Source organism: Neoarius graeffei, chromosome 7, assembly GCF_027579695.1.
Source record: "Neoarius graeffei isolate fNeoGra1 chromosome 7, fNeoGra1.pri, whole genome shotgun sequence".
Lineage (NCBI taxonomy): Eukaryota > Metazoa > Chordata > Actinopteri > Siluriformes > Ariidae > Neoarius > Neoarius graeffei.
The window spans coordinates 48,085,192-48,106,301 of record NC_083575.1 but is presented as its reverse complement, the minus strand read 5'-3'; the positions used below and the strand labels follow the sequence as shown (position 1 = coordinate 48,106,301).

Here is a 21,110-nt window from a genome sequence, read left to right as displayed (position 1 = left end):
AGTGGGATCAACTAGCAATGGATCAGCATGTTTGGAAAAACATAACCCGCGATAGTGTTCTTCACTTTGAGAAAACCAGACTTATTGAAGAATCCGCGCGTCGTGAGCGTAGGAAGGCCACCGCCCAACGGTGTCGAGACGATCAACAGATTGGTCATAGCTGAACCTCTGTTCCATTAATCCATTCAGCCGCCACACTCGTATACGAGTGGCAGCGATTATGATGATGAGTTTGGCGCAGGAGCAATAAGAGTACTTTACTCAAAGAAACTCAATACCATGTTGGTAGTCTTATGGATGCTGAAAAATGAAGAAGAAAGGGAGGTCTTCTAGATGTTCTTTACTGCATTTGATCCAACTGCAATTTTTGAATAATTTACCTACCATTTGCTTTCCAATGGGAAATGTTGCCATAGAAACAAGCTGATCCAGTTCAGGCACAAATGAACAGCTTACCATGCACAGGATTTTTATTCACTTTTTATTTATCATGTTCCCTATAGAGATAAATAAAATGTAAATACTCCAAATAATCAACACATTCATACAGCTGTTCAAAACTGTGTGCTTTTTCTGTCCAAGCATACTCCAGACAGCACACGAAACCAGCCTCACACAATCAACAACATCTGAAATTGTATGTAACATTGAGAAAAGTATTCTGTAAACCTGACCACATAAACAAGTGGTCTGAGAAGCAAAATAATACTACTACTAGCAAATTTCCCTTCTCTTTTATTTGTCTTTCTTTAATACCAGAATTAGCCTTGATCATTAGGTAAGGTTAGGAACAGGGAAGCTCACAATAACCTTTGGTATGCCATAGAAATAGGACATTCCTTGTTACATTCTATATCTATGCAGCTGATATTCTTTGTGGTTTGTGAGATATGCTACAAGCATAAAGACTGAGTTTTGGCACTAGAGAGGAAAGAGCATGGGATGAAACTAAAACCCACCATGCTTTATAGCTAATTACATACTTTGAGATGTAGCTCTACAGTCATCTACAGTAGCCACCAATCATTTGGAATTTCTATCAATTCATCTGCATCCATCCACCAATTACATCTAATTTTAGTAGACAAACAAACAGCTGTCACTGTGTACCAGCCTACATCACATTGTTCTAACAAGTAGTATTCTATAGTACAGGTCACAAGTGAACCATTGGAGTGTATTAGCACCAGATCAGGCATCAGTCTCCAGTACTAAATTGGAGAATTCAGAGCTGCTTTGTATCCAACACACTACAGAAATTCATATGGAAAGTGCTTCTGAAATTAAACCGTCGAATTGAAAATTTGAGTATTTAGAAGCAAATGACTTTAAATCAAATGTTCACCTAGAGCAGAGTGCCATTACTCTAACTAGGCCTGAAACATGAATTACTCTCCTATATAACACTCAAAATATCAACATTCCCTCTCACAAATCCAAACATGTTGTATACACTGTATATTGTATTTTTTTTTAGGCAAAACCACACATTTTGTTACCATGGAAACAGCTTCACTGATGTGACAAACAGAAAAAGGGACCATGCATGGATCTGTTGAGAAACAAAACCATTTTGAATTCTTCTCAAAACCAAAAGGGGTCTCAAGCCATGTCTAATTTTGTCAAACACACTCTGGGTTAATTTGAAATGTGACTTGTGTTGGAAAAACAATGCAACTTTTATACATATTGAACTCAAACCACTTTCACACTTGCCGGCACTGGAAAATTATAGTACATTTATATGTGACCACTGTGTGGGTCTGGCAGAACCACTAAACTGGATATAATGTGCAAATTTGAGAGGGTTTATGTGCCTTGTCATAGCTGTCCAGACAGAAGTTAAGTGCACAAATATGAAGCATTTTGATTGGATTTTCAGTCTGTACTTAGTTTTGTATTTGGCTTTGTCTGGGTTACGACTTTTTCAGGTTGACTGACACAGTGGCCATAACAAACTCAGACAACACCCTATGAAAACAGAATGTGCCGATGACAGAATCAGACTACGAGACCACAACAAACCCCGAGGCAGTTACCACATCTGGCTTTTGCTTTACCTCCTCCTTTCAATGCACTGTGTATTTCACAGCTTCATTTCCCTGTCCCAATTTTCTGCCCTTCATACTAGTATTTTATTGCATCACATCCTCCGTTGAATTTAGAGTTATTTCAGGTATACTCCAAAATGACCCCATTTTCTTATACTTTCTGATATTGGTCTTCTCTCATAACCAGTAATTGCAACAAACTGAAATGTAAAGACAGCCAAGTGCTTCAAAAGGTGTGAGCACAATTTTTTAAACCACAAGTTTTGTTTTTTAAACACATGAAGCAAAGGTTTTCATGACCAGCAAACAAAAGAACAAGCTCTGACAGACTCAGCTGAGGCAATAGGGAATGTTTAAGTTGAAGGAGAAAAAAAAGTGAGAAAAAGTGATGGACTGTTGGATGAGTGGGTTGATGAGAATCAGGTTAGTCAGTCAAAGCTGATGAGTTCAGGGGGCATCATGGCTCAGGTGGCTAAGGCGCCATACCATAAATCCGGGGACCCGGGTTCGATTCCGACCCGAGGTCATTTCCCGATCCCTCCCTGTGTCTCTCTCTCGCTCATTTCCTGTCCTGTCTCTACACTGTCCTATCCAATAAAGGTGAAAAAAAGCCCCCAAAAATATCTTTAAAAAAAAAAGCTGATGAGTTCATCTGATCATGCAGAATGACTCGCTGCATAGTCAAAGGGAAATGTTCTTATGAACTTATCAGGAGAAGGGGACAAAGCCCTAATGTTTGCAACCATGACAACCCTGATCATTTGAGAAAAGAGGAAGGGGCTGAACAGTTTTTAGGTGCTATTTTGACAGCTTGTCACGCTCATCTATGTGGAATATTTTAGAATTCCCCGTCTACTTTAATCAACATCATGCTGCAATTTCATTAGATGGTATACAACTTGTAACTTGATTTGATTTTCTCAAGATAATCTCTTTCTGATCATCTTCAGGCACTGTGTCTCACTACCATACCACTCTTGAAACAGAACACCTCCCAGATGCTGGTATTTATAGATAAATGTATGACTTTTGTCAAAAAGGCCCTCACAAAACAAATTAAATCATTTGTAACCCAAGAAAATGCTTTTCTTAAATATTTGGGTGAAAATTCTAAATCCTGGGACTAAATCTTGTGACCAGACATTTCTATGGTGACAAGATTTAGAAATCACAAGATTTCTATTATTCAGACCAGCCAATCTACAGACCTCAGACGGCATCATAATTTTTTGTTAAATATTTGTCTCTGACATGTTGGTTAATCATTCCCATACTAATGAGAGAAAAGTTATTGTGTAGGCAGGAAGAGAGTCTTGTGTTGCAACTAAACAAAGTAAAGACTGCAGATGAACTTCCTCCTGACATGCTCCTTATAGACAAGTGGCCGACTGGGAAGCAAGTTTTTGGCAGCAAAACAGGTTTTAGCTCCATAATACATCGAGCACAAAGTAAACTATGAAAAAGGATGCATCTGTAAGCACAAAAAAATAAAAATAAAAAATAAAGCACATCATGAATCATAAGAACACTCAAACGCTGCATAGGTTTGCTTGCAGACAATTTAGTGAACAAAACTGTTGTTTTCAGGAACAACTGGCCCACTGCCCAATGACGAGGATAATAACCAGACAAACTAAAAAGCAGCAATTGCAGTACATATAGGGAAAGACTTTTACCATCCAGGACAGTTTTTTTTTTTTTTTTTATTATATACAGAATCGACTTGTGCGAGTCCTCTGCCTCCATGCCGTTAACTAGGCACAAAACATTTTCAAAGCACTTTGTGCAAGTGGATCTTTTCAGGATTCTGCTTTTTTTCCCCTCTTCACTTTCTCAGTATTCCCACTCATCTGTCTTCATGTCCAGGTAGCTGAGGATGTTCTGGGCATATTTGACAGCTTGTTTGCGGGCTGCTTTTGTTCCCTGGTCCCCCTGAGGGTCTACAGCATCCAGAGCCAGAAGTTGCTTGGTCAGCAACTCCTCAAGCACCATGTAGCTCTTGTCAGCTCTCTTGCCATCAAAGCCAAGCACTTGAAAATGCAGGTCAAAGAGGCTGGCAAGGACACGCCACACGGCCACGTGAGCTGGAGGTTCATCTGGTCCAGGGTTCCGGCGGTTGAGGGCTTCCCGGAGGTCAAGATAAGTAATAACTGCCTGGATCTCCAGCACAGCCCTTCGCCGTGCCTCTCTAATGCAGGGGTTCCGTCCGGTGTCCACTTGGTCCAGATGAGTTAGAAGACTCTGAAGTTCCACCCCCTGGCTTGCTACACTCTGTCTCAGTACCTCTCCTCGCAGCACAGACACACGGCCTCGGATGGCCTCAATTTCACGGATGGAGTCATTTTGTGTCAAGTCATACCTGGAAACAAAAAACAAAAACATTACCATTCAAATTTAGATACAGATTCAAGCACAGTTGCTTTTGTAAAAAGCAAAACTAAAATAGCTGCATACAACTGATTTACAGCGCACAGGCAAATGTCATGAAAGCAGACTCAAAATAAAAGGTGCCAGAAAAAAAGTTCTTGATGCTATAGTAGAATCATTTTGTTTTCCAAAACTAACATTTGACTGACAGATTTTTAACCATTTTTTGATGGTTTGCAGCAACAAAATTGCTAAAGAATCACAGGTTAAAAAGTTATTTACGCACAAGCAAATATACCTCTTTTGGAACACAAACGTGAGGCACTTTCAGATGGGGGAACCGTTCATAGTTCTTAGAATTGTTGGAGGAAAGTCCCCCATGTTTGTGTCCCCACACTACAGGAACTGAGAATGATCCTAGTCCTTCAAACGCCATTTTGAGGGACTTTTTTCAGCTCCTACTTCAGGGTAGGTACTCTCTCAGCACATGAGAAACCATGAGTGATGTAAATGTACAGCGATTGGTCCAGATGCAAGTGTACATCAGTTAGTTCAATACATGAGCCAAAGCAACACCAGCAACCACCATTTTAGTGTTAAAGGTGGAGGGGGAAAAAACAAACAAACAAAAAAAACCCAGGCAAATCTTGTTGTTGTAGGTCATGCAAAAGTGGCATCAGCGTTCAAGATAGCCAGTATCGCATCGCAAAATGCGACCCAATTTTGAAGAATTGCTAATCAATTTCCCCAGTGTATCGCACAGAAATGCAATGCAAAAAGTTGGCCAACTTCTCTAAGAAAATTATAAGCTTTCCTTATTTCCTAACATGGGTTAGTCAGTCACCAATTGTCCAGCAGGGGATGGATGGATAAACAACAACAACAAAAAAAGAGACAATAGTTTTCTGCGATCGCGGTAAATGGACAGAAAACACGGAATCCAGTATTTGAAACGGAATGTCCAAAAAAGTTTATTTGCACAAATTAAAACTATATATTTTGTACCAAATAAGCCATTACAGTGTTGGACTTCGCTTTTAACTATGTTGGGGCATTCTAACTTTTAAGTATAAATAGCATTATTCATGAAATTTAGAAGTGCACCAAAACCTTTTTTAACATTACTTAGAACTCTTGATCACAAAATTAGCTTTAAAATGAGGGCTCAAATAGATGACGTTCCTAGCTGGATATGAGTAATGACCAAAAATGGGTCCTAAAGCTTGCTGTAGTAGTTGTACTATTGCATTTGCATACTGTATTAGCGCAATGATATAAAGGCTCACTGCAATAAAACATTGTTGTAAACTTGTTATAAGACTCGTAAGTGGTTAGCACGGTCGCCTCACAGCAAGAAGGTTCTGGGTTCGAGCCCAGCGGCTGGCGAGGGCCTTTCTGTGTGGAGTTTGCATGTTCTCTCCGTGTCTGCGTGGGTTTCCTCCGGGTGCTCCGGTTTCCCCTACAGTCCAAAGACATGTGGTTAGGTTAATATGGGACAGCCTTGGGCTGAGGTGCCCTTGAGCGAGGCACCTAACTCCCAACTGCTCCCCAGGCGCTGTTAGCATGGCTGCCCATCGCTCTGGGTATGTGTGTGCGTGTGTGTGTGTGTGTGTTCACTGCTTCAGATGGATTAAATGCAGAGAGGAATTTCACAAGTGTGTGATAAATAAAGTTGTGCTTTCTTTATTTATTTTCTGTCACTCGCAAATTTATTACTTAATATACAGTGGGGCAAAAAAGTATTTAGTCAGCCACCAATTGTGCAAGTTCTCCCACTTAAAAAGATGAGAGAGGCCTGTAATTTTCATCATAGGTACACTTCAACTATGAGAGACAGAATGGGGGGAAAGAATCCAGGAAATCACATTGTAGGATTTTTAATGAATTAATTGATAAATTCCTCGGTAAAATAAGTATTTGGTCACCTACAAACAAGCAAGATTTCTGGCTCTCACAGACCTGTAACAACTTCTTTAAGAGGCTCCTCTGTCCTCCACTCGTTACCTGGATTAATGGCACCTGTTTGAACTCGTTATCAGTATAAAAGACACCTGTCCACAACCTCAAACAGTCACACTCCAAACTCCACTATGGCCAAGACCAAAGAGCTGTCAAAGGACACCAGAAACTAAATTGTAGACCTGCACCAGGCTGGGAAGACTGAATCTGCAATAGGTAAGCAGCTTGGTGTGAAGAAATCAACTGTGGGAGCAATTATTAGAAAATGGAAGACATACAAGACCACTGATAATCTCCCTCGATCTGGGGCTCCACGCAAGATCTCACCCCGTGGGGTCAAAATGATCACAAGAACGGTGAGCAAAAATCCCAGAACCACACGGGGGGACCTAGTGAATGACCTGCAGAGAGCTGGGACCAAAGTAACAAAGGCTACCATCAGTAACACACTACGCCGCCAGGGACTCAAATCCTGCAGTGCCAGACGTGTCCCCCTGCTTAAGCCAGTACATGTCCAGGCCCGTCTGAAGTTTGCTAGAGAGCATTTGGATGACCCAGAAGAGGATTGGGAGAATGTCATATGGTCAGATGAAACCAAAATAGAACTTATTGGTAAAAACTCAACTTGTCGTGTTTGGAGGAGAAAGAATGCTGAGTTGCATCCAAAGAACACCATACCTACTGTGAAGCATGGGGGTGGAAACATCATGCTTTGGGGCTGTTTTTCTGCAAAGGGACCAGGACGACTGATCCGTGTAAAGGAAAGAATGAATGGGGCCATGTATCGTGAGATTTTGAGGGAAACCTCCTTCCATCAGCAAGGGCATTGAAGATGAAACGTGGCTGGGTCTTTCAGCATGACAATGATCCCAAACACACTGCCTGGGCAATGAAGGAGTGGCTTCGTAAGAAGCATTTCAAGGTCCTGGAGTGGCCTAACCAGTCTCCAGATCTCAACCCCATAGAAAATCTTTGGAGGGAGTTGAAAGTCCGTGTTGCCCAGCAACAACCCCAAAACATCACTGCTCTAGAGGAGATCTGCATGGAGGAATGGGCCAAAATACCAGCAACAGTGTGTGAAAACCTTGTGAAGACTTACAGAAAACGTTTGACCTCTGTCACTGCCAACAAAGGGTATATAACAAAGTATTGAGAAACTTTTGTTATTGACCAAATGCTTATTTTCCACCATAATCTCATCTCATTATCTCTAGCCGCTTTATCCTTCTACAGGGTCGCAGGCAAGCTGGAGCCTATCCCAGCTGACTACGGGCAAAAGGCGGGGTACACCCTGGACAAGTTGCCAGGTCATCACAGGGCTGACACATAGACACAGACAACCATTCACACTCACATTCACACCTACGGTCAACTTAGAGTTACCAGTTAACCTAACCTGCATGTCTTTGGACTGTGGGGGAAACCGGAGCACCCGGAGGAAACCCACGCGGACACGGGGAGAACATGCAAACTCCGCACAGAAAGGCCCTCGCCGGCCACGGGGCTCGAACCCGGACCTTCTTGCTGTGAGGCGACAGCGCTAACCACTACACCACCGTGCTGCCCTTTCCACCATAATTTGCAAATAAATTCTTTAAAAATCAGACAGACAATGTGATTTTTCTGGATTTTTTCTCATTTTGTCTCTCATAGTTGAGGTATACCTATGATGAAAATTACAGGCCTCTCATCTTTTTAAATGGGAGAACTTGCACAATTGGTGACTGACTAAATACTTTTTTGGCCCACTGTATAGTATACTGAAACAAAAAAATGCTACACAAAATTACTACTGTGTAGCATTTTTTTGCTACAAAAAAAAAAATGTTATCTTGAACGCTGAGTGGTGTTGCTATCTATACCAACCATGGGCCAGCTTACATCATTCCTACTAGCAGTGCAAATGCAAAAAAAAGGTCTTGAAAGTATGCAGTTCTCTTGGGAGCTCCCTGGGGGATAGCTCCTCCTAGAAGTGTTTGGTCTGAAAACACCTATGGTTCTTCTGTGGTATTGCTCCAAAGAACCTTTTTAGCTCCTTTATTTTTTAAGTGTATCCAAGAAACAGTGTGGGCACATGTCCTGTAACTGGTTTGAGTTTATTTAAAAAAAAAAAAAAAGGCATCCTTTTGCCTAATATGGCTCAATCGATATTGATCTATGATTTATTTAAATATATGATTTATTCTCACACATTCTGAAAGTCATTATTCTTACTGCACATGTATTCAAGTCTCAGCAGTATGTAATTGAGATGTTTGCAGTTCTTGGGGTGTGAAGAGCTGTGCTATAAATAAAAACAAGAGTCTGTAGGTTTATAACGGATGGTGTTCAGAAGAGAATTTTCTGTCTGAATAATTAAGATGGGGTATGCACGTTTGGAGAACAAATAAATAAATGGTGTTGTGTATCCCGTATTCCACCATTTTGCTACCATATCGACATGCACAGGGGAATGCTGCTGCTCAGATGTTTTCCCTTATTGTCAAGCTCTTAATCAACTGAACAATAAAATATCAAAAGCTACATGATAAATAGCTATAGGAAGAAGCATTTAACTCCTCATCTCCGATGTTCAGCTTCTGAAAGACAAGCCTTTATAACATGCACTGCTCGGTTATCCAACAAAGCCCTGTAACTAAATTTGTCTCAAAACACCAGAACCCGACCACTGGGAAATCTGCTGATGACAAAAATTTCTCTCGTGTCCAATAAATATGCTACACTACCCTCTCAAAAAAATAATCATCACAAATTACACAGAGAGAGTCAAGTGAGGGACTTGAAATAACTGCACCTCAGGCTCTCTAGATGAGACTTTGACACCAAGTTAAACATACTAGTCTTGTTATTTCTGTTAAGCAGTTGTTGAACAGATTTTCACCACGCACATTTTTGCCTGCAGACAAAGTCTACTGATTGAGTTACACTTTAAATAGATCGATTTAAACTGCATTTCTTAATCATAGATATAAAACAGACCATTAAAGGAAAGGCAGAAATTAGCCTTTGGATAAAATACCAAGGCTGGCATAAAGCAATGCTATAATTTCAAAATAAGAGATGGTAAAAACATTGTACATTTGAGTGCATGTGTGCGCCCATTACCTGCGAGTGTCATCTCCCTCCCCCTCCAAGTCGAGGTGTTTAAGGAGGCCATTGATCTCTTCCACCACCTGCTTCCTGTAGTTTCTGACTGCTGTGTTACTGGACACGTCCAGTGCGTCCAGCTCCACTAACAGCTCAGTGAGGACACGTGCTAGGTGGGCGCAGCTATCCCGCCCACTCAACCCCATCAGAAGAGCAATCAGTTGGCAGCGGGCGCCACTCACCTGAAAATGCATTCATCAGTCAGTCAATCTCTGCATCTGCGGTCTCATTCCCCTAAACTAGTAAAGAAGCCTAATATCTTGGCAGACTTAATCAATTAAACCTGGTGTTTCCCATATTGCTAACCTGCACCATCACGTGATTGATGTGCTGCACGGCCTCATGGGTCTCATCAGACAGGGGCAGGGCAAGTGTGTGCGTGCGAACGCGACCCTCCAGCACATCCTGTACAGCACAGACGCGGGTTAGAGCGCGGTAACGGGCTTTCCGGAGCGGCACGCTTCCACCTGTCTTGATCTGGGCCAGGCGCATTGCCACATCCTGCACAGCCTCCACAAGGTCCTCACCAGTCTCCGCTGCATCCTGAGCCTGTCCTTGTCGAAATGGAGCCACCACTCCTGCCAGCAGGAGCCTCTGGGCCTCCTGACTCAGCTCCTCTATAGCTATTCGAGATGGATGAGTAGCATTACCCTCCAGGTAGCGCAACAACCCCTCGACTTCCCCGGCTGCCCGCTTCCGAGCCTGCTGCAGCTCCAGCCGTCCCTCCGTCTCCACCTTGGAGGTAAGACACAAATATGAATGGTTAAATTACAATAATATGCAATACCTACAAGTCATCATACAAACTAAAAGTTTAGTGTTCATTATATCTGATAGTAAGTCTCATCTCATCTCATTATCTCTAGCTGCTTTATCCTGTTCTACAGGGTCGCAGGCAAGCTGGAGCCTATCCCAGCTGACTACGGGCGAAAGGCAGGGTACACCCTGGACAAGTCACCAGGTCATCACAGGGCTGACACATAGACACAGACAACCATTCACACCCACATTCACACCTACGGTCAATTTATGGCCCTTTTCCACTACCCTTTTTCAGCTCACTTCAGCCCGACACGGCTCGCGTTTCGACTACCTTAGAGCAGCACGACTCAGCTCGCTTCAGCCCTGCTTAGCACCCAAAACTCGCACGGTTTTGGAGTAGGGCTGAAGCGAGCCAAACCGAGCCGAGTGGGGCTAGGGGCGTGAGGAGACACTCCCCTGTGCACTGATTGGTGAGGAGGAGTGTCCTCACATGCCCACACATGCCCCGCGAGCACGCTGGGATCTGTAAACACCGTAAACCCGGAAGAAGAAGAATTACGAATTATGAGAATTTCTGAAGCCTTATGCGCCTCGCCTCATCCATACGCTCTTGCCAGTATCTGTTGGCGTTGTCGGTGACAACAAGCCACAGCACCAAGACCAGTAACACGAACAACTCCATGTTTATTGTTTACTATCCGGGTCGTGAGACGACCGCTTAAAAGATCACTGATGTCACTGTTTGCGCCGCCTAACGACATCACGTGACGTCCACCCACTTTCGCTAACTCCACCCAATGTGTCCACCCACTTCCAGCCAGCACGGTTCAGCGCGGTTGTAGTCGAAATGCAACTCCAACAGCCCCACTCAGCTTGACTCAGCCCGACTCAGCATGGCACGGCTCAGCCCAACTCAGCCGCGTTGGTAGTGGAAAAGCGGCATTAGAGTCACCAGTTAACCTAACCTGCATGTCTTTGGACTGTGGGGGAAATCAGATAATGAAGACATTAACAGTATTCCTGGATCAAGCTTTGCACATTCTTGGGATCTTCTCAACCAGCTTCATAATGGAGCTTCATAAAAAGGCTTTTGTTAAAGTTTACAAACAGGTCAATCACTTGTTCATGGCTTCTATAGGTTCTACATGAACACTAATTGTTGGGGAAACAAACAATTTAATTAACTTCACTATTGGCATTTTGCTTAGAAACAAATTTCAAGCATAAGCTTTATCAAACCGTCAGGACAATGAAAAAAAAATTTTTTTTTCAACCAAGTGTGTCCTAACATTTGACTAATTTACAATTTGTATATCAAATAACAATTGGAGCAATTCATCATTCAAAGTGACAGCAAAAAGGTTCTTTAAATACAACGTTTCATTGCCAGCTTTATTCGGGAGCGAGTGATAAATCACGCAATAAGAACTTAATTGACCTACCACAGTGCACTGTTGCTCTGCTCTTCCACATTACAGAAAACGACACTCATTAATTTATTAGACTACCATACGCTCCCACAAAAAGCTGAACACCTTAAAACAACCTGTTGCTAAATAAAGCCAAGTTCCTGACACATTTTAAAGCAGACAGCATCATGTACCAAACCCATGACATATTCCAGACACATGACATTATTCAATTGTGCATGGCATAAACTACTATATGTAAAACTTAGCATCCCTCATATTTCACCAATGTATTCACAAGACATGGGACATGTATGAACAAGACCACCCCAGCTCCTGACCTGATCCACCTCCAGCTGGAGTCGCGTCAACTCCCGCTCAAGTCGTTTGTACTCTCTATCGCTCTGCAGGCCGCTGAATGAACACACTTGCTGTCCTAATGCCACTACTTCCTTCTGCAGCTCATCCAGGCGCAACAGGGTAGGGTGGGGCCCAGGGTATGGACCCTGAGGGCCCATGTATGCCTGGAATGGCCCTGCCATGTACTGGGTCTGTGGTTGCTGCTGTTGTTGGTTGCCATGATCCATTGTCCTCTTCCCACCATCAAAGGGCTTCCCAAACAGGCTGAGAGAGAGAGAGAGAGAGAGAGAGAGAGAGAGAGAGAGAGAGAGAGAGTGTGTGAGTGAGTGTGGGTGGGAGTGTGGGTGTAGGAGAAAAATGGAAAGAATGAAGGAAGAAAACAGAATAGCACAGAGAAAGAGAAACCATTATGTGGAAATTCTGGAGTACAGAAATCTGAAAATTATGATGGTAATGATTCAGGTTTGTTCAAAAACATCGAAGACAAACCATAAAGGTACATTAATTACCTTTTGGCCTCCATCAACAAACCCCCACAACAAAGATTTTAAACTTTAGGGCAGGTTTTGATGTTTCTGAACAGTGTCAGCTCAGCCTGCTTTCTTATGTCAAGATCCTCCAACCATTATTACCAGTCATGAAAGTATAAAGCAAACAAATGTACTATAACATCCTAAATACTGACGAGGTCACACAAGAGGCGGTAGATTACTCACTCGTGTGTAATTAAAGGGCCTTTAGGAATGTAACATGCTGACAAGAGCTGCAACTAAACCGGCAGTAATAATTATAAAATGAAAACGCAGAAGGCTCGATATCCAGCTTACTTTCATGTGGTGGCCTTCTGAGCACCTGACTCTGGCCATCCACTTAATGAACAGAGTTAATGTATTCATAGAGGTAATTCGTGTAATATCTGACTGCAATAGTCTGGTTATAACAGGGGAAAAAAAAATACTTGCTTACTTGAGCATAGCCAGATCATTCAAAGAAACATTTCCCTCAGGAAGGCATATTAGCTAGTTGAGGTTTAATTCATTGCCTGACATGAGTCTACAGTGTGATACTGACAACATTAGAGCAGTACAGTAGTACTTACAAGCTCTGCTCCAGAGGGGATATCCAATGAGAAGTAAATGCTCTTAAGAACCAGCAAAAAAACCCCAGACAAGCAAGCCTCGGTCGCTGCACTCTCCACAGATTTAAATACCACGGAAAGTATTTTACTGGGAGCCGAGAGCCGCTGCTGTTATTCCACAGAGACGTCTGCAACGTCACAGTCGCATCGCAGGTCACAGTCTTGGCTGTTAAAGCGACATCTGTTTTCAGCACAACTTGAAGAAAGGCATTTCTGCCTGTGATGGTTGTCTGATAAAAACGATTGTATTTATGAATACCCTCTTTCAGGAGGATACGCTTATCAGTGGAACACACCTTTTGTAAAATTGTATTTATATCTCAGGATATCCTGATAAACACCCTTAACCCACAGCAAAGTGCTTCTAAACTGTAGGAGGCCAAACAGTTGATATCACATGTTTAAAAGTAAAATGTTCATTTCACACCGGCACTGAAGTTCTTTCTGAAATGTAGTTCTTCCTTAAGTTTACACAAGTAGCAATTCTAACAGCTATATTATTACTGCTATGTCCACTGCTATTAAAGTGTCTCTTGCCACTGGAAAGGAGGAATCCTTAACTCTGCTTGTATGAACATGCTCAATGAAGCAATAAACCTATTTTTTTTTCCACAGTGTATAACTTTTCACACCTCTTTCAGGAGGACACGCCATCGGTGGAACACACCTTTTGTAAAGAATAAATAAAAAACTGAAGCTCTTTAAGGGTGCCTGGAGCAAGAACAAAAATGCCATCAAGGGAACTGAGACAGTGCAGGTACATGGCCTCTGGAAAAAAAACAAAAAAAATTTTGGGCCTATACATATACCTCTTATCTGAGAATAAAGCTTTAAATAAAAATAAAGCTGTTTAGTGTTAACACACACATTCTGACAAGATTCAGTGGGTGGATGAGTCCAGTTATGCATCAAGGACTGAATGATGACTGAGGTCACCATCTATCTGCTTATAATTGCCAGTATTGGTAATTAACGCGTCTCTGCTTCTTTCACAGGTACTAAATCAAATGCTTTCAATCCCCATATTGAAGGTGTCCAGGATTATCGATAAATCTGTATTTAGAGAAATCACGCACGATCCCACTGACATCAGGAAGGGCAGGTAGTGTATCTTAGACATTTATTTCTGTGCGACAGCCGTCTTAGAAAAGGACCGCAGGGAAAGTAGCCTACTTATCTTGTGTGATATGATTATATAACCAGATAAAGACAAGCCAAATCAATTCATGTGGAACAATGTGGCTTATCCCACTGTCATTCACTGCATAACTGACATTGCCCATGACCCAGGATAAATCACACTGACTTTATAATACGTTCTATGTGGGTCATTCCCAACTTCACCTCTCAAACCTGCTAAAATGGTCAAGACGACATGTTTCACGTCATAATGTACTTTAATGTAGCTTCTAAAAAAAAAATCTCTACATGTAGTCTTTGCTTCCTGGTATTTTGCTTCCGTTTTAACGTCAACATGACATCATGCATTAAAATAGCTGGCATTCAATAAGACAGTATTACATCTGCAGGCATTTTTATGAAGGTCTGGGGGAAAAACATCAACCGAAATGACAGTTTATGCTTAATACCGTGCGGGTATATGCACAGGGTCAGGAAGGTTGATCCACCTTCCCTACAGCTGTGTGCGCATGCTTCTCCTGCAGACGATGCTCCGATTATACCACGGCATGGGTCTGTTACAGGTCTGGGATTCCCTACTGAGGATGGGCACAATAACATATATCATTTTCTCCCTTGTCCAGCATTGCTGCCAGTTCGGGGTCCATGTGGACCCTATTGATCCACGTCATTAACTGGAGCATTGTTTTACACATGATACCCTTTCGGTCACAGCTCTCCCATTTCTGGGTTTGGGAAACAACCATTCTCACACATGGACAATTTAGAGTAGCCAGTTAACTGCATGGCGGCACGGTGGTGTAGTGGTTAGCACTGTCGCCTCACAGCAAGAAGGTCTGGGTTCGAGCCCCGTGGCCGGCGAGGGCCTTTCTGTGCGTAGTTTGCATGTTCTCCCCGTGTCCGCGTGGGTTTCCTCCGGGTGCTCCGGTTTCCCCCACAGTCCAAAGACATGCAGGTTAGGTTAACTGGTGGCTCTAAATTGACCGTAGGTGTGAATGTGAGTGTGAATGGTTGTCTGTGTCTATGTGTCAGCCCTGTGATGACCTGGCGACTTGTCCAGGGTATACTCCGCCTCTCGCCCGTAGTCAGCTGGGATAGGCTCCAGCTTGCCTGCGACCCTGTAGAACAGGATAAAGCGGCTAGAGATAATGAGATGAGATGAGTTAACTGCATGTCTTTGGACTGTAGGGGAAATCCATGCAGACATGATGTACGGTAGGGGAGAACATGCAAACTCCACACACAAAGGCCCCAGTGAATCCCCCAGGGGTTCGAACCCTTCTTGATGTGAGGCAACAGTGTTAACCACTACACCACCATGCCACACCACAACATGACAGCTTTGGATTATATGCTAGCTAGGGTGGGGTGATGCAATCCAAATGCACCAACCTATTATTATTATTATTATTAATATTATTATTATTATGAGAACACATATGGAGGATGATGCACATGAGGTCAACACCCAAGACATTAGTCAGCTCTGCTTGGTACATGATCCAGTAGCTGACCAGAATACTGCCACCACGGAAAGCAACCATAATTTGCAACAGAAATCCTCTCTCACATGTGGACTAAGACGCAAAAGGCAGTGAAATCCTTCCGACACACATGCCTCACTGGGGTTTTTGTTTGGTTGGTTTTGTTTTTTTTACACCGCCCTGCATTTGGCATGCACATCTGGGCAGAGAAGACAATTTGCCAGCTCACCGCCAGACAATTAAACGAGAAAGGCAACACCACCTTCAGAGACACCCAGGCTATTTCTCACCTTTTCAACATGCCGAAGACGTTCGCGCACATTTCTGCAGAGGTCCGTTTCCATAAGCTAGACTCAATAAACGAATCTATTTTTGCGTCGGGCTACTTCAGCAAGACGCTGCAGCTGATTCAGGCTGAGCTGCATCAGTGCCCCGCCCATCACACGGACGAAACCAACTCACTGATCCGGCGGGGGGAGTCATCAGGTTATGTTCACTCCAGTAACATGTAATAACTACATCATTTCTTCTCCACAGTCTGACATTTCATATCAAAATGCCACACACGGCAATAACACACCCTGTCCTTAAAAAATTAAAGCGATTTCATCGAGTCAGTAAATTCCTGAACACAGAGTGGGAGAGCCTCTTATATACACCAGTTAGCTCGTAGCGAGTTAGCTGTACAGCTAGCCATGGTGAGCCTACCTTCCTCAAGGTTCAGAATTCACAACCGCTCGCTTGGGTGTGGAAATTTGGTGTAATTTTTGCCAGGGAGTGTGTTCCCACTTCAGAAATCTGCTAATCACCAGGATGTGCAATGACAGTAAAGGGATTCTGGTTCTGGTTCTAAGTTACCTTTAACAGCGCAGAAGAAAAATATAAACAAGTTAAATCAGACTGTGTAGTAATTCAGCAGTTAGTCGTTTAGTTTATCCTTCATTCGGACTCATTTCTGACGCACTGTATTTCACTAAAGCTTTCTCTGTGAGTTACCCACCTGCATAACCAGCGCACAGCCATCGGGTACCTGTGTGTTGTGTTGTGTTGTGAAAACCACCACTGCTCATTACCACCTGTGACCGCTGGGGACAGACAGACACACACACACACTCCCTCTCTCACGCACACTCATACACTCTCTCTCTCTCACACACACACACACTCTCACACACTCTCTCTCACACACACACACTCATACACTCTCTCACACTCTGTCTCACACACACACTCTCATACACTCTCACACACACTCTGTCTCACACACACACTCATACACTCTCTCACACACACACACACACACTCTCATACACTCTCACACACACACTCTCATACACTCTCACACACACTCTCATACACTCTCTCTCTCTCTCTCTCACACACACACACACACACACACTCTCTCTCACACTCATACACTCTCTCACACACTCATACACTCTCACATACACACACATTTTCTCTTTCTCTCACACACACACACTCACACTCTCATACACTCTCACATACACACACACTCATTCTCTCTCTCACACACACTCATTCTCTCTCTCTCTCTCTCACACACACACACACACACACACACACTCTCACACACTCATTCTCTCATACTCTCTCACTCACACACTCTCGCTCATTCTCACACACACTCTGTGAGGTTTAACCTCATGATTGATCGATTTTATTTAGTAAATTCAATGTAAGTACATACAAACAATTGTAAATACATTAAAAGTACATGGATGACACAAGAAAGTGAAAACACTTATTTCCATTGTGGTCCATAAAATCAAGTGACAAAATGAAGGGAAAATATAGAATGTAAAATAAAGAAAAATATGGTATATATACGTTGATAACAAATAACATGAGTAGTATAAATAAATATAATATAAAAAATATAACACTGTACAAAAGTACTTAGTGCAAAATACGAGTAAACAAATACCTGTATCAAAATTAACAGGACAAAGACAATATACTGTAATAACAGAAGACTAGTTAGATTATAACATAATAAAAAGTGTTGAGTTCTTCCTCATGAAGAGTTTTCAAAGGCATAGAACAACCTGCTAATCTGTTTCATAAACACAATAACACGTTTTTCTTTCATTTCTGCTTATTATTATTATTATTATTATTATTATTATTATTATTATTATTTTGAGAATTAGTCACCCATTGGACGCCTCGTCAGGAAACAACTCTTAACTCTTTTTCATTATCACCGGTTAATCCTCACGTTAGTCAATGACTATAACCTGATTTGATCTTTTAATAATAATTCAGTAATTTTTACACTACAGTGCCTGTAGTGTAAAACCATGATGTTCTGGCAACAACTTTTTCAGAAACAGCAGGAAGTGGAATAAACCGTTCTCCATAGAAACGGGAGGAACCGGAAGTGTGAATCCGGGAATTACAGACTTAAGTAAACACATAGGAACATTTTTCAAATTAAATTACATTTTGTTAAGTATTGTTATAATATTATACTAACGCATGCGGTAAAATGAAATAGAAATTGAAAATTGGACTCTTCTGCTGGAGGTTTATTGTCCCACACGTGTGGGGAATCAGCTCTACTGTTAGAAAGGTGACTTGTTGGAAAACTGTTGCACATTTGTTATTGGATTTGATGCCTGTTCACTTGTATTTGTTTGTTCTATTACACTGTTAATAAGTTACATTCTTTATACCATATCCATCCATCATCTGTAGCTGCTTATCCTGTTCTACAGGGTCGCAGGCAAGCTGGAGCCTATCCCAGCTGACTATGGGCGAGAGGTGGGTTACACCCTGGACAAGTCACCAGATCATCGCAGGGCTGACACATAGACACAAACAACCATTCACATTCACACCTACGGTCAATTTAGAGCCACCAGTTAACCTAACCTGCATGTCTTTGGACTGGGGGGGACCGGAGCACCCGGAGAACATGCAAACTCCACACAGAAAGGCCCTCGTCAGCCACTGGGCTCGAACACAGGACCTTCTCGCTGTGAGGCAACAGTGCCAACCACTACACCACTGTGCCTCCCCTTTTATACCATATAATTTTTTTAAAAAACAGAAAAGTGTGAGGCCTTATGTCCCTCTTTTCCTGACACAGTATTTTTATACCTTCATGAAGGTCACCATGTCAGATTAGGGAATCACAATACCATAAACTCTTGCTGTGTTGGTCAGGAGACTGGCAACACTACAAGTTTGACTCTGACCAATCATCATTCATGTCCTTACACTCATTGGAGAGGACAGTCAAGAAATTTTCAATCATGGCTATCAAGGAACACATAGGATTTGTCAAATTTGGTGAGAAAATAAAGAAAAATTTCTGTCATGCTAGACTTTTCAGTAGGGTGTTGTGGGGTGTCCTAGGTGCCACATTACTGTTCTTTGGTTATGTCTCATTACAAGGCTTGTTTGTTGTTCCCAACGTTCATGTTTGGGCATTATACAATCAAGCCCAAAGTGGCATGAAGAGCAATATTACAATACACTCCACATTTCCCCACAAAAAAAGTAATCTGAGAAGTTTATCTTCATTCTTTTAATATTTGCCACAATATTGCTGCATATTTATTTATGTGCCTTGTCGGAGATTACTGCCCTGCACTATAGTTAGACTTTAATGTAACAAACCTGTTTCAGACATGTGCATTCTTCTGGGAGGTTCTGCGGATGTTTTTACGTTTTCCTTGCTCTGATAATGCTAACATTGTACTGCCTTCCAAAGACTGGGATTAAGAAGTATTGAAAGAGATTGTAGTTAGAGAAGGTCCGGAGATATTGCATGGCTTTTCACTTCAGTTGTTGACGTTGGTAGGCCACATTGTTTTTAAATTAAATCCTTGTTGCAGAACCTGGGGCAAAGAGTCAGAAATGTTTTCCTCTGACTGCATGTGAATGCACAAACACATTACAGATTTCTCAAATAAAACTAAATCTACCCAACCTTGCTTCAACCCAACATTCCTAATCTCAGGGTTTAACGGGGATTAGAAAAATGCAATGTTCATGAGTCAAGACAAGAAAGCCTTAATGTAAATTGCATAAAGAACAGATGTAGATATAGTAGTCTCTGTGTATTAATTTTATGCCTACTCCAAACACATTTTGAGGAATAATTATTGTAGAATTTAGAAACCTCAAATTACTTTTATTTTTATTTTATGCCTACTCCAAACGCATTTAGAGGAATAATTATTGTAGAATTTAGAAACCTCAAATTACTTTTATTTTAATTTTATGCCTACTCCAAACGCATTTAGAAGAATAATTATTATAGAATTTAGAAACCTCAAATGACTTTTATTTTAATTTTATGCCTACTCCAAATGCATTTAGAAGAATAATTATTGTAGAATTTAGAAACCTCAAATGACTTTTATTTTAATTTTATGCCTATTCCAAACGCATTTAATGAGAATAATAATTGTAGAATTTAGAAACCTCAAATGACTTTTATTTTAATTTTATGCCTACTCCAAACTCATTCAGAAGAATAATGATTGGGAATTTAGAAACCTCAAATGACTTTTATTTTAATTTTATGCCTACTCCAAACACATTTAGAAGAATAATTATTGTAGAATTTAGAAACCTCAAATGACTTTTATTTTAATTTTATGCCTACTCCAAACGCATTTAGAATGATTGTAGAATTTAGAAACCTCAAATGACTTTTATTTTAATTTTATGCCTACTCCAAACACATTTAGAGGAATAATTATTGTAGAATTTAGAAACCTCAAATGACTTTTATTTTAATTTTATGCCTACCCCAAACACATTTAGAAGAATAATTATTGTAGAATTTAGAAACCTTAAATGACTTTTATTTTTATTTTATGCCTACTCCAAACGCATTTAGAGGAATAATTATTGTAGAATTTAGAAACCTCAAATGACTTTTATTTTAATTTTATGCCTACTCCAAATGCATTTAGAAGAATAATTATTGTAGAATTTAGAAACCTCAAATGACTTTTATTTTAATTTTATGCCTACTCCACACGCATTTAGAAGAATAATTATTGTAGAATTTAGAAACCTCAAATGACTTTTATTTTAATTTTATGCCTACTCCAAACGCATTTAGAGGAATAATTATTGTAGAATTTAGAAACCTCAAATGACTTTTATTTTAATTTTATGCCTACCCCAAACGCATTTAGAAGAATAATTATTGTAGAATTTAGAAACCTTAAATGACTTTTATTTTTATTTTATGCCTACTCCAAACGCATTTAGAGGAATAATTATTGTAGAATCTAGAAACCTCAAA

At 41.3% G+C, this 21,110-nt stretch overlaps 1 protein-coding gene across 3 annotated transcripts; it reads right to left on the bottom strand.

Annotated features, from left to right (window-relative positions):
• Positions 1-464: 464 nt before the first annotated feature.
• bag5 (BCL2 associated athanogene 5) lies at positions 465-16,906 on the bottom strand. 3 transcript variants are annotated; one of them, XM_060925829.1, is made up of 5 exons: positions 16,818-16,906; positions 12,037-12,319; positions 9,831-10,259; positions 9,483-9,706; positions 465-4,410 (listed from the first exon to the last, which is right to left on the bottom strand). In XM_060925829.1, exons 1-5 carry the CDS (start codon positions 16,838-16,840, stop codon positions 3,885-3,887), a joined length of 1,485 nt encoding a protein of 494 aa, XP_060781812.1. In that variant the 5' UTR covers positions 16,841-16,906; the 3' UTR covers positions 465-3,884. The 3 variants fall into 3 exon arrangements, with proteins under 3 accessions (XP_060781812.1, XP_060781813.1, XP_060781811.1); XM_060925830.1 differs by lacking the exon at positions 16,818-16,906 and adding an exon at positions 16,526-16,772; XM_060925828.1 differs by lacking the exon at positions 16,818-16,906 and adding an exon at positions 16,108-16,510.
• Between the last annotated feature and the right edge of the window lie 4,204 nt (positions 16,907-21,110).